General features: G+C 33.0%; 1 protein-coding gene and 1 long non-coding RNA gene across 2 annotated transcripts in view; both read right to left on the bottom strand.

Moving 5' to 3' along the window:
• Positions 1-1,427: 1,427 nt before the first annotated feature.
• Positions 1,428-3,375, bottom strand: LOC145944711 (uncharacterized). Its single transcript, XR_014426730.1, has 3 exons — positions 2,911-3,375; positions 2,130-2,405; positions 1,428-1,512 (listed from the first exon to the last, which is right to left on the bottom strand). It is a non-coding gene; the product is annotated as an uncharacterized LOC145944711 (long non-coding RNA).
• Positions 3,376-3,450: 75 nt separating this feature from the next.
• The window catches only part of LOC145944741 (uncharacterized), a gene marked incomplete at its 3' end in the record, with an annotated part of 29,588 nt that continues 17,832 nt past the window's right edge, over positions 3,451-15,206 (bottom strand). The window contains exons 4-8 of the mRNA XM_083053295.1: positions 5,746-5,826; positions 5,302-5,430; positions 5,009-5,065; positions 4,078-4,416; positions 3,451-3,959 (exon numbers count right to left, since the gene is read on the bottom strand). Of these exons, the coding sequence (XP_082909421.1) occupies positions 3,451-3,959; positions 4,078-4,416; positions 5,009-5,065; positions 5,302-5,430; positions 5,746-5,826 (1,115 nt within the window). The remainder of the gene's footprint in view (positions 3,960-4,077; positions 4,417-5,008; positions 5,066-5,301; positions 5,431-5,745; positions 5,827-15,206) is intronic.

Genomic DNA, 15,206 nt, shown 5'->3' with positions numbered 1-15,206 from the left:
AATATGCTAAAATGCTCACTAATACATGAAAGAGAACGGACCGAAAGAGAAGAAAAAACTATTCCATTCTGTTTTTTTTAATATTATGCTAGAGAGAAAAAGGAATGTATCATAATTAATCAAATATGAATTTAAAAAGGAAATATTTAATATTTTTTTGTGTACAATTTCTTACATTATACTTAGGATTTCAGCGTGTAATTTAATTCTTTTTTTTATATATTATTATTCTACCCTTTTCTATGCAATTCGTTTTTAGTATCCGCATTTCTAAGTCTTTTTTTTTAGGCAACAAGAAAGACGATCAAATATTTAAATCTTGACTCTGAATAAAACATATATGTATGTATTTTTAAGAAATTGGGAAATATTAGATATTTTGAGATTGTAAGTAAATTATTAATCAAAATATTAGTTAATTAGTAATGTATTATATATCTTATCGTATCTTATCGCATCTGTTACAAGGTAAAAGTAATCACTAAATAATAAATAATAATACTTAACAATAATTAATAAATATTTTTCATAAAATTTATTATTAATACACACTCAAAGTTGTACTTCTTTTTTTGAGGTAATACATTATAGGGATTTTGTTATAACAATATCTTATAAAATATAATTTATTTGTTATACCTATCACATAACAATGCATTTTAACTTTTTCTTAATACAGTCTTATCACTTGTATCACAGTTTTATATAGCACTTTAAGGAAAGAATCTTTTTTAATATTATAATAGTTTGCAGATTTAACAACAGAAAATATTGTACTACATTGTACTGTTTAACATACATAAAAATCTTATCTGGTATAAAATTTTTCTATTAACTGTAATACATTTTGTAATCTTATATCTATTACAACAATCTCTTCATAATACTGTAAATTCTTTCATAGTTTGGAATATTACCGGAATCTTTTTTTCAAAACTAAATTATTGCTTAACATACTAATAAAAAAGACTAAAAGTTTAGCCACATATATTATAACAAAATTTGCATATAAATGTACTTAAACTGTATTTTCTTAGTTATATTTTAAAACCAAATTACAAGAAACTTAATTTTATCATGTTAATTGTATAAAATTTGTGCAAAAAACTCTTTTATTAAGCACGTTAATATATTTAAAAATAAAATAAAAATTTATAAATTTTTTATCTAAATATTTTTGATTTAAGTAATTTTATACTTCTAGTTATTATTATTTTGAGAATATTTAATAATAATTTATATTTAAATTTATATTAAAAATATTTCTGGGAAGATAATATATTATAAAAATTAATTAAATCTTTGGAATTTTTGTTTTACCACTTATAATATTATGAAGCCATGTCTTTATCTGCGGCACTGTGCGTTTTTGTAGACATGAATGTTTTTGTCTTAAAGTCTCAATATCTCTTCCAGATGGTGATTTTTCTATTTCTTGAGAAAAATCTGTTAATATTATTTGAATTTCTTTTTGCGTCCATCGCTTCCTTTTAGTTGGCCCAAATGGTGATGCTAGCAATTATATTATTAATTTATTGAATAACTTAGTACAACTAATTATTATATAAGAAACATATGTATAATTTATAAAATAAAATATTAGTAATATAAAATGTTTTCTTAATATGCAGTCCAAAATCAAATGCAGGAAAGATTATTAGCACATTCTTGAAATCATTTTAAAATAAAAATCTTATGATATTAAAATCTTTAGGCTAAAATAGTTTTTAAATGAGAAGCATTTAAAGTCATTCAATCATCTTTACTATTGTACGATGTACAGTTGACTGAATAGCGCAATGACTAGCTAACTTTTAATGTTTTAAAACTTATTATAGCCTCGATATTTTGTTATAGGATTTTCATCTCAAAATGATTTCAAGAATATGCTAGTAACATTTGATACGTTTACTCTGGGACACTTTGCATATTAAAATAATGTTAAAGTTATTAGTTAAGATAAATATTAAAGAAAAAGTTATCATTTTAGTAATTGTAATAATTACAGTTACTATTTTTTTATAGAAAGAGAGCTATTATATATTATTAATATATTATAAATGTAACAGAAATTACAAAATAAAAATTTTATTATATAATGCAAAAAATTATTTAAAATATATGCTTACTGCTTCGTTTTTTCTTAGGTGTTTTTGATGATGGTATATTATTGTTAATTTCAATATCATCAAAATGAGAGGATTCAGATGAGTCATTTAAATTCTCAGAAATAAGATTTTGCTCAATTTCTCCATCTTCATTGTCATTTTCCTCATTAAAAATAGCTAGATTTAGAAGTCGGGAGAATCTTGGAATATCTAATTCAGGAATTGACTGTCGATAATGCGATTTGTGTATGCTTTTATCATGACCCATAAAGTTTGCCAACTCTGTAACTTCCGATTCTGAAAGATTAAGTGTGATGCATTTTGTGGCAATATGTTTTCGTAGTTTGGTGCCTCGTAAAGTAAGAGGTTTTGCTGCTCCACATTTTGAAGAATAGTCTCGCATAAGAATGCACGCTTTCAAATGCTTATATCGATGTTTATCGTATCCAGGAATGCCAAAAAGGTAAGGGTTTTCTGATTTTATTTTTGCATTTAATCTATGTTGCAGTAATAATTCGATGCAATCTTGTAATTGTGAATGCAACAATACGGGAACTGTACGACCTAGTTTACCTCTAATATCAAATGTAACGAATTTTTTAATAGCCTAATGCAACAAACAGAAAAAAATACATAAAAGAAAAATTATTATAGAATAAATATAATAAAAGTATTTTAAATTTTATGCATTAAAATTAATAAAATATAAATAATTTAAAGGAAGAAAAATATAAATTATTAGATATAAAATATATTTTAACGCAATAATTTATTTATTTAATAATTATTAAAATAATATTACCTCTTTTCCAGCCTCTGATAATGAACTGTACACTTCGGAATCTGTGTGTTCTCCTACACTTTTATAACATTTGTAATCTTCTATTAGAACTTTTTCTATTTCACCTGCTCTTCTTCTGTTATAAACTTGCATAGAAATAAGCGTAATTTTTAATAATTCTAACCATGTACTGTAATTATAAGATTTAATAAGCTCACTATACAATATGTTTCTTTCTTCTTTTAAATAATTATATAATTTCTGTATATCCTCCATATTTGGTAATTCAATTTTATTATGTCTTTTATTTTGCGTTACAGTTTCCTCTGCTATTTTATTTATTGTTGCTCCATAATCTTCTTCTAAAAGTTTCAAGAAATTTTCTACCTTTCTTAAACCCTCATTATCATCTTTTTTTATATATTCAGTACATAATATGTTTCCTAATTTTTTTAAGAGCGTACCAAGTCGTGTAGCGACAGACGGTGTTTTAAATTTATTAGTATCAGGATTAAATTGAGCTACATCTTTAGCATCTAAAATGCATGAATCATAATTGCATGGTTGATATATTGAGGCAAAATTAGTGATATTTGAATTAAATTTCTTAATAGAAATTAAGTAACGACCTAAAAGTCTTAATTCTGCTCTTATCATATCATGGTGGCGTTGATTCCTAAATTTATTACATAATTTATTTGCGCGAAGTATCACTAACTCATCATATCTTATTATTCTACACACATTGTCATCTCTCATAATTGGGAAGATTACTTTTCTAACCATATCACTGGCTTTAGTGTGTATCCGTGCTTGTACTTTTCTACCAAGTACCATAACATGTCTGCCAATACTTCTTTTGTTGCAATTTTGAAAGTGATGTCTTACATTATTTTTTGTATAAAAGCCCTTACACTTTGGGCAACAAATATATTCTGATGCAGGTTTGTTAATTTTCGAAGGTCTCCGAGATACTATCAATTCTCCTGTATTAAACTGCGAACTAGTATTATATATAAAATTACTTTCTTTTCTAATAGTCTCTATGATGGCCTTTCTTTCTGAATTACCTAAGAAAAATAATATAAAAATAAAAGAAAAATAATATAAACATTTTTTAATAAAGATATGTATAATGCAACATTTGATTCAAAATGATGTGTATAGATTATTATATATTATATTTACCTTTAGGAAGCAAAATAAATTTTTTTACCTCTTCCTCATTTTTATGGACAGTCTCTAAGTGTCGTGCGAATTTAGTTTGTAATTTTTTGCAATACTTGCAAAAATATTTTTTATTTTGTCCTTTCTCTTGAGATTTAAGCACAATAAGATTTGTATCATCACAATTTGCTTTTTCTTCATAAGTATATTTCGAGGTATTAAGACTATCATTTGTAGTATTAGACTTTTCATTTTTATCAAAGCTTTCAGAAATAGAAATATTTGATTCATCATCTGAATCATTGGAAACATCATAATCTGGATCATTATTGTAATCCTCACTGTCTTCATAAATATTGTCTGAAATCAAAATGTATAATTTTTGATGTAATACGTAATGAATATACATTAATGTGTTATATTAATGTATAATAGATATATATATATATTAATGTGTAATAGATATATATATATATATATTATTTTCAATATCAATAATTATATCAAAGATACAAAAGAGAAAAATAGAATACTTAGAATACTTAAAATACTTAAAAATAAATTTCAAAACTATTATATATGCTATATGTTTATAGAGAGCTTTCTATAATATTATTAAAGTTATGAAACTTTTTAATTGTAATTATTTATAAACAGATACCTTATAAGTTCTTCAAAAAGTTCAATAAAATAAAGAATTTAATCTAATTTATTAAATTATCTGTTTGATTAATTTATCTTTATTTATAGTTCTTAAGGATTTTTTAAAGATTTTGCTTGTGTATCTAATATCAAAACTTTGGCATGACATTATATAACAAAATATACATATAACTATACATATTAATCTATTAATAATACATTATATTAAAATAACCATATTATGTTCGTTATAAAATTATATGTAACAACGTTTAATTTGGAAGCAAATAGATATAAATTGTATTGTTACCTTGTTGGTTAACTGTTGTTATTTGACAAAGTTTTAAAGTTTTATTTTGAATATTGTCTTCTGCAACATTAGAATTAATACCTACGAGAATAAATCATAATAGATTAACTAGTACATACATACTAGATTAACTAATTAGCAATTATTTTTTAACTATAATAATTAAATAAAAGAAGTTTCTCTCTCACACATATACACACTCTCTTGTATAAATTCATTATATCCATATAATTTATGTGACATATGACCACTAGTTTACATAAAAACAATTAAATTATTATACAATACTTTACCATTGGAGTCATTTATTATTTCTGTCACTTCATTATATTGAGCATTTATTTCTGCTAAAGTAATAAAAGATGAATTCAATATATGTTCCAAAGAGATATCCTCGTTCATAGAAAAATTAATATTTAAATCTAAAAAATAATTAAAATTCATGATAAATTTGCTTGTAAATTAAAATATTTAATTAATATTGTAATATTAATTAAGCAAGTTAACTTCAAAATTAAAATAATAAACTGAATATGAATTATAAATATTATTTTGTAGATAGGCTGTTTCTTGTTTATTTAAAATTTAAAATTTCCAAAAATTTATTCAAAAATACAATTGTAACAAAATTAGTATTATTATTATCAAAAATGGATATAGAATATTTATATTTATATGTAATAATGCTTATCATGCAGTTAAACATAACATTTCAATATTTAAATTAGTTATATTACCTGTATTATCAATTGTTTTATCATTTAGTATTTCAAAAAGATTAGTTTGAGAAATACTTGGTTGAACATCTAAAAAAAGAACTAATTATACCAAATAATGTTATTATTTTTCTGTGCATGTCATTTTTATGAAGAAATAAGTTTATATAAACATGAATCAAAACGCATACCTTGTTGATTACTTTTTTCTGGAGATATTTCAGAAATATTTGGTTGAATATCTAATAAAGGAACTATAATTATTCCAAATGATTGATAATTAATATTTTTATGAAAAGAATATTAAATAAAAGATAGATAAATATCTCAACTACATACTACTTTTCTACGCATATTACTTTTATGAAGACATAAGTTTATATAAATATGGATATCAAAGCGCATACCTTGTTGATTACTTTTTTCTAGAGATATTTCAGAAATATTTGGTTGAATATCTAAAAAAGGAACTATAATTATTCGAAATGATTGATAATTAATATTTTTATAAAAAGAATATTAAATAAAAGATAGGTAAATATCTCAGCTACATACTACTTTTCTACGCATATTACTTTTATGAAGAAATAAGTTTATATAAACATGGATCAAAGCACACACCTTGATTACTTTTTTCTGGAGATATTTCAGAAATACTTAGTTGAATATCTAAAAAAGGAACTATAATTATTCTAAATGATTGATAATTAATATTTTATGAAAAAATACTAAATAAAAGATAGCTAAATATCTCAGCTACGTATTGCTTTTCTACGCATATTACTTTTATGAAGATATAAGTTTATATAAACATGGATATCAAAGCGCATACCTTGTTGATTACTTTTTTCTAGAGATATTTCAGAAATATTTGGTTGAATATCTAAAAAAGGAACTATAATTATTCCAAATGATTGATAATTAATATTTTTATAAAAAGAATATTAAATAAAAGATAGGTAAATATCTCAGCTACATACTACTTTTCTACGCATATTACTTTTATGAAGAAATAAGTTTATATAAACATGGATCAAAGCACACACCTTGATTACTTTTTTCTGGAGATATTTCAGAAATACTTAGTTGAATATCTAAAAAAGAAACTATAATTATTCTAAATGATTGATAATTAATATTTTATGAAAAAATACTAAATAAAAGATAGCTAAATATCTCAGCTACGTATTGCTTTTCTACGCATATTACTTTTATAAAGAAATAAGTTTATATAAACATGAATATCAAAACGCATACCTTGTTGATTGCTTTTTTCTGTATTTCTTAACAAATTAGTATCAAAATCTAAAAAATAATTTATATATTTTTAGAAGAAATAAAATTGATATAAAAAATAATATATTGATATAAAACTTTTTGTCACCTTCATTACTTTCCATAGAACTTGAAGTGATACTTAAGTCGATTCGTTTTAAATATATTTTTGGTATATTATTCCTCAGATTTTTAGCAATTTCTTCAAGAGCCATATAACTTTCTTAAAACAATATTTGTATACAAAATTATTACTTAACAAGTATTACCCAGTAAGTAACAGTAATATAACCTCAATGTTATAATTTCTCACTAACTGTTACATAGATAGAAGGCATATTACATTGTTGCAGTTACAATAATAGTCAGTAGAAAATTATAACATAGATGTTATGTTATTATTTAGTATTTAATGTAATTTAGTTAGTATTTAATGTTTACTGGATACATAGATATAATTACATATATAAAATTTTACATAATTTTATCTACTTACTACTAGATATTATCCATCCTCTGGTTTTTCTTTTTTTTTTACGCATTATTTTATAATTATTTTTATTTTTGCTCAAAGAATACATTGTGTAACACTGTGTCTCACAAATTAAAAGAGGATATTTTACTATCTATTTCTTAGGCTGCATTCAGAAACTACACTCAAAACACAGTGACAGCTATAACGCGGCAACACTTGCTACGCGGCAAAAAACGATGCGATAGTCAATCAACTTACAATTTTTCCATAAGTATTTATTCTTCTAAGATCGACACTTAGGCCCGTATTCATAGTCCGTTCTTATATTTAAAATCGTCTTAAGACCTCGTTCAACCAATCAAATGGCCGCATAGCATCTCTTGATTGATTGAACGATGTCTTAAGACGATCTTAAATATAAGAACGGATTATGAATACGGGCCTTAATGAGTTATTAGAAGTTCGTAAGGTCTTAATGAATTATTTAAATCATATGGATGTATGAAAAGCAAAAGTATTAAAAGATCTGGCGCAAATGATAGGTTTATATTATATATACAGTAAAATGGTAGTTTGCAGATCAATTAGTTTTTAACAAAAAAATATCAAAATGTTTAAATATTGATCTTATTTTAAAACATCTTTAATTATTCTTCTTTAAAACATACTAAAATTATAATTTTTACTTAATCATTTATTTATATTTGCAAAGATGTCTAACGGCAGTTTTAAAAACATATATAGCAAAGTTGACTAAAAGACTATATATTTACTTTATATAAGATTAACCAAGTAATTAGTACTGTAACTAAATTGTTTATAAATATATACAACATATATAAAGCTTATCTTTTAAATAATAACAATTAAATGTATTTAGTATAAAATTTTTATATTTATTGGCAATTTTAAGGACTTTATATAAAGAAATTAAAGAATGGTAGTTTTTAGGACAGTTCCTAAAAATGCCGATAAACATATATGGCTTTCAGGACTGACTTGAAAACCACCAAGAGTTCTCAAAACTGCCGATGCATTCTAAAAATCGTCCCGAAAGCTACCTCTTGACATACATATATAATTACATATATATATAATATATATAAGGAGGATGAGAGCGCGTCAAACCATAGTACGATTTGAAAGCGCATAGATGCAGCGGTGAAAAAAGTTTCGTGGTTACTTTCTTGTATTAGAAGTGTTAGTGGTATAATAGTGAATAAAAGAAATAATGGAAAACATCGAGCAGAATGAACGCGACCTGTTGGAGCGGTCCCATCAAATCACCACCTTGGGCGAATATTTTGAATGGGCGCTGCGCTGCGAGGACTTTATCAAACTGCTCGAAGAACGCAGTCGTGTCAAGCGTCCGCGACTCTCCATTGGATATAGACAATCTTTGGTTGCTAGAATCGCGCGACTCGAGGGTGCAAAGACTCGATTGCAGAGACAGTTTATACCCAGTGGTGGTAATTACAGTGGCGGTAATTACAGTGGCGATAATAACACGGGAAGACTCGTTTGGCGAGAGATCGATACCGCGTTCGAAAATCGGATACTGACAGGTGCGGTGATTAACGCAGACTATATCGAACCGCGACAATTTTTGGAAGACGCTAGTAGTGTAGTACTCGAGCAAGATGTTATAAAAATATACAACTGTGCAAAAGTAAATACCGTGTTCAACGGTGAGTTTGTGTCCGGTGATAAACGCGCCAACAAAAGTATTAACACGAGAAATTATGAACTCTTTCGCACGTCCGATTTACGCGAGTGGTATGAGCGGCATGTCATCGAATCTACATTGGCGTCTCTCGAAGAGTTTCAGGAACTTGATAGCGGATGGGCATTGTCACGAATCCTTGATCTTACGGTTAACGTTAACAAGTGCAATCCTAGGCGTGCTGGGTGTTATTTAAACTTGCCGCGAGAAATTGTGACGAAGAGAGCAGTGGTGAACGTGCGATCAACGGAAAATGCATGTTTCGCATGGTCAGTGGTGGCCGCTCTGTACCCCGCAGAAAGACATGTGGAAGGAGAATTTTCATATCCTCATTACACGACAGTGTTAAATCTTCAGGACATTGAGTTTCCGATGACGTTAAACCAAATTAAAAAGTTTGAATTGGCAAATAACATCTCAATCAACGTCTACGGCATTGAGAGGAAGAAAGAACTATTTATTCTTCCGATACAGCTCACTGATTGGAAGAGAGAAAAACATGTAAATATGCTGTATGTGGAGGAGGACGACAGCGTTGGGCATTTCGCGTATATAAAAAATTTATCCCGGCTTGTCAGCACGCAACTGAGCAAACATGACCACAAGAAATATATCTGCGATCGGTATGTATATTTATTGCAAATTATATAATAATTGTAAATAAAATTGTAAATAAAATTGTAATTTTTTTTCTTTCACAGATGCTTGCACTTCTTTAATTTGAGCGAAAAATTGGAGGCTCACATTGCGGACTGTCGAGAAATGAACGACTGCGCTATCCGATTACCAAGTGATAAAGACAAGTGGCTCGGCTTCGACAACTACAACAGAAAGGAGCGACTTCCCTTCGTGGTGTACGCCGACTTGGAGTGTGTACTGAGGAAGACACCGGAACACGTGTCATACGATCAACATCACGAGGTATTCAGCATCGCTTATTATATACATTGTTCGTACGACAACATTACTATACTCATACACCACACACGTACGTTATCGCTGTCGTCGTCGTACGTGCAATCTAATGGTGATCTCTTCTCCTCGAAAATCGAGCAATCGTCTGTCCTGGTCGACAACGCGTAACGTTAAATCCGTAATGCTCCGCACGATGATCGGCAGGTAAATGATGTGCGCCGGTGTTTCCGATATCTTATATCCTGGTGGTACCCTCGGTGAAAATTCATGTATCGTATGAACGAGTTTGCCGTTGCTGTACGCGCCCGCGGTCACATTACATTCTACGCGGATAATGTTCACGTTGATAATATTAATCGGCATGTCCGACTTGTACCATTTTCGCGGCTGCAGTATACGGTTCGAGAATCCCAGCAGCGATCCAATGTTGTTAGGCTTGCTAAAATTCATTCTGTAGGCGCATTTGATCTCGCTCCTCATCGTATTATAATTAGCGCGGAGCACTATCGGATATTCTCCATCTTCAAAGTCACCGTCGTCATTCGTCCGAATATGCGTGATGTCAGCGTGTTTTTTATCATCGTCACGAACAGCGTGTCGCGGACGTTTTCGTAAAATTGCATGTTTCAAAAACTCATGTATCGCTTGCAGCTCGTACGATCCCTCGGGAATCGTAATTTCCGCGTCATCTTTGCCAAAGTAAAATTTATTATTCGAGGAATTCACGTTCGATATCGTATGATAAGTCTCAAAATCCGCTAGACCTAGCTCGTATTCATCGTCGCTCAAATCTACGGCGGGAAAGTAGTTTACCGCGAGAACACTACTCTTCCCGGTCAGTGTGAATGTCATAGACATGTTGACAAAACTGTTAAACGAATACTGAGTTAAATAGCGCAATGTCAGTCTTTAAATTCACATGCATCGACCGCTCGGAGAAACTGTAAGCACAATTGTCCACAGATGCTTTGATTGTAAGTTTGAACAGGTGTGTAATTGTATTGTATCTTTGTTACATTTAAATATCGCACCAATTCATTCGGCGGTCGAAGATTGCCGAAACTGTCAAAATATATAGCGCGATCTCCCTCAGCTCTTTGCATACGCTACCCAATGAGTACCCGATCCTTTAGCGTTATCCAAATTTACGATGCCGCTCTCGTTTCGATATATACCACCGATCGGTAATGAATCACGCATGAAAACACCTCTAAAATACGGAATGTGCATACGTTTTGCCAGTTGTAGCAATTGTATGTTGGTAGTTACGCCCTGTGGCATTTTTAGCGTCTCTTTGACGTTTTTTTTCCCCCTTTTTTCTCGTTGAAACTCCTCGTCCGTGTTTGTATGGAGCGAGATACAATCCGTGACCTTCCATGGCGCGATTGTGACGTAGCATCTCTTGCAACTGACGTTGTGCAGCTTTTCCGTCGTTCACCATCTTTGCTACACCAGCCGCTCCACCGACCAGAGATCCGAGCGCGCCCAACATTGGTAGAATCGGCAATACACCCCCAATGGGTTGATACCTCGATCGCCTCTGGCTAATCGCTTTTGTAGTCGCGTGCCCGGACCGCAAAAGTGATAGCCGGGGATATGGAATTCGATCGGAAGTGCGTTTATCGCGAGATTTAATAGGCCTCTACCTATTTTTTTTCGCTGACATTCGCTGCAATCCTTTATCATCGGCGCTGGACCGTCGATGTGCGTTTGCTGCCACGGTCGATTGTAATGTTCGAAACAGCGGCGACAGGCCTGAACCTCCAAATCAGCCTTTATATATTCCGGAAGCTTGTCCCACACGTAGTGGATGTGATTTTCACATTGCAGTAAAACTGCTTTTGGCACAAATTGCAGCTGTTCGGCGCTTAAACCGTGAATATCGGAAGCACTTGTTAGCAGAACAAACATTTTTTCGTTACTGAGCGATTCGTGGTTTCGCGCAGCTATAAATAGGCAAGCGTTCGATTCAATCGGGGAGTGGGAAAATGAGATTCGTGCGACAACCTTTCGCGATACGCGTGACGAATTACGACGCCAGATTACGATCGATGGGGGACAACGCGGAGATGCGTAGACACGGTACGATACTGCCGACTACTATACGCGCGATCGTTTGCGGCCCCTCGAATTGCGGTAAAACTAACGTGTTGATTAGTTTGATAGAAAGCCCGCACGGCGTCCGCTTTGAAAACGTGTACGTGTACTCAAAGTCACTGCAACAGCCAAAATATCAGTATCTGGAGAATTTGTTGACGTCGATCGATGAAATCGGCTATTTTACATATCGTAGCCGTTCCTGACCCGTTCGTAGCCGTTCCTGACCCGTTCTTGAGCAGTTCCTGACCCGTTCTTGAGCCGTTCCTGACCCGTTCTTGAGCCGTTCCTGACCCGTTCTTGAGCCGTTCCTGACCCATTCATGAGCCGTTCCTGACCCGTTCTTGAGCCGTTCTTGAACCGTTCTTGAGCCGTTCGTAGTCGTTCTTGAGCCGTTCTTGAGCCGTTCTTGAGCCGTTCTTGCGTTGTTTACTTCCGTTCTTGACCCATTCGAAAATCGTTCTTGATTCGTTCGCTGCCTTGTTCACAGTCGTTTCTAACCCGTTCGTAGCCTCTCCTGACCCGTTCGCAGCCGTTACTGACCCGTTCGCAGCCCTGTTTGAGTTGTTTGTAGCCTTGCATGTAGCCTTTAAAGACTTGTTCGTAGCCTCGTTCGCAGCCCTGCTTGAGTTGTTGGTAGCCTCGTTCGCTGTTGCTAGGCCGTTCATAGCCTCGTTCGCAGCTGTTGCTAGGCCGTTCACTACCACTCATTGTAGTTAGATGGTAGTTCGATAATCCTTCGTAGCTGTTCGATAATTGTTCGTAGCCGTTCGATAACCCTTCGTAGATGTTCGATAACCGTTCGATAGCCGCTCCTAACCCGTTCACTGCTGCTCATTCAGGTTGATAGCCGTTTCTGAGTTAGCGTTAGCCGCGCGTTGAAGTTCGTTTATCACAATCTGTATTGCCCGCACATCCTTCTCGAATGAAGTCAGCTTCTCATCTGATTCTTTCTGTTGATTTATCAATCTTTTAACGCAGGATTCCACATACAGTTTGTTGACGGCATCGGTGTCAGCCTCAGGTTGCGCTACACGACGAATCTTTCGCGACCTTGCGTCATAGTCCGTAACGACGCGACACAGAGCGTTTTCGTGCACATAACTTTTCACCAATCTATCCCAAGAACCGCTTGTGCCGGTTGCATCATTTCTTGGTTCGAATAATCCAAATTTGTTGATAGGCATTTTTTTTCCCCGATACGAGTGACGCTGATCGACTGATTAGATTTGTCGAGACACCATTCAATTTATAATAATGCCTGCTTCGCGAAGTTCCTCGATGATCGACAGGATCTCATTGTCGTGAGCGTTGTGGCCAGCTCGGCGCGAAGCGTCCAGCAATCGTACCCGATCCACTAGCTCGTTGGGGTCATCCCAGTGTATGTAATCGATCTTATTGTCGGTTAGCGCCATCGCGTGAGGCATGAATACTCCCTTTCCAGATTTTTTCTTTTCAATCGATATCAATGGTGCGATTATATGTTTGTACTTGTATCCCCTGTTGCTTCGTAATTGGCCTTGTGTGTCATAATTGCGTTTATGCGCGTTCGTCGCCAATAATATGCTCTTGTATTTACGCATATCATCCTCCGTGTAAATGTCATCATCGGGAATTCTCTTGAAGATCAATTCGTATAATCCTGGTGTACCAATGTACCTCACTTTATCTATAATTATAGAGTCATATTTGTCAATGTCGAATCGTTTGTTACCGAGACGCATTTCATCCTTGTCGAAATAGACACCGTACACGTGATCGATTTTCCTTTCTTTGTCGCCACCGAGGAGAGTGCTCATGTACTCTTGTCCCAGTGGTCCCAAGTGCTTTCGCAACATTTCTTGACCTTCCAGCGTTTGTAATGTGTTTCGAACAAACGATGTTTCGAGCGTGCTGCCCGAGGTTTCGAAAACATTTTCGTTTGCGAGTGTTTCGGGTATAGGTTGTACGATTCTCGTTGTCGCGAACGGTGTAGAGGTTATCATCGGTTCATCCTGTAAAGCATCCGATGTACGCTGTGTCGATGAGCGATTCGGGTTTGACCGTTTCCTCTTTTTCGGTGTCGCATCATCCTTCTCCTCTTCCTCTTCCTCCTCCTCCTCCTCCTCCTCCTTGTACCGCTTGATGGGTAAGATTTTAATCTTTGCGGTACTTTCCGGCTCGTTTTTCACCGCGATCGAGTTGTCGACAATCTTTTGTAGCGGCTCAATAATAGGTCTAAAATGGGTCTTGATCGCGATATCGTCATCGATCTTACCGGTCTTCAAAGCGCGATATTTCTTGCGGATTGATTCACTCGTTTTCGCAATCTCCTTCGCTATCTTTTCACGCTCGCGAATATTATCGTTCTCAGCCATGTCGGTAGAGTGTCGAACGCTCGTGTTTCACCTCTCTCGACAGAACATCGGCAACGACTAATTGTTTTGCGGTATCGCGAACACGTTAAATCCGTTTCTGTATCGGCCGTTCGTAAGCGAGCTATCCTTATCTATCACTAGAAATCCATACTTTTGCTGCCAACAAGTACGACATAATTCACTGAAATCCTCGTATGACATGTCAGTATTCACGTGATCATTGTACACATGTTTCAAGTTGGTACCATCCTGTTTAAACAAGATTAGCAGGTTTGCGTTGTCGCGTATAAGATGTTTCGGTATTCTTGCGTATGTTTGACAGAGATAGAAGCAGTCGACGTTCGAGTGGCGTCCCATTGAAAAGTATTCTCTTATCGTATTTTGTTTGTCGCACGCCACGTCATCGAAAACGAAAATCGAGTTTGGACATGCTTCGCTCGGTGAAATGACGTCACTGTTATTGGAGAATGTAGCCAGTACTTGCGTTGATCGACGTGTCAACAAATTCTCCAGATACTGATATTTTGGCTGTTGCAGTGACTTTGAGTACACGTACACGTTTTCAAAGCGGACGCCGTGCGGGCTTTCTATCAAACTAATCAACACGTTAGTTTTAGTACTCTGCGTTGATACCACTGCT

The sequence above is a fragment of the Prenolepis imparis genome, unplaced genomic scaffold (genome assembly GCF_030444845.1).
Source record: "Prenolepis imparis isolate NDT839.2.m4 unplaced genomic scaffold, iyPreImpa1.0 SCAF_13, whole genome shotgun sequence".
In the NCBI taxonomy this organism is placed as follows: domain Eukaryota; kingdom Metazoa; phylum Arthropoda; class Insecta; order Hymenoptera; family Formicidae; genus Prenolepis; species Prenolepis imparis.
This window is presented reverse-complemented; position numbering and strand designations above follow the sequence as displayed.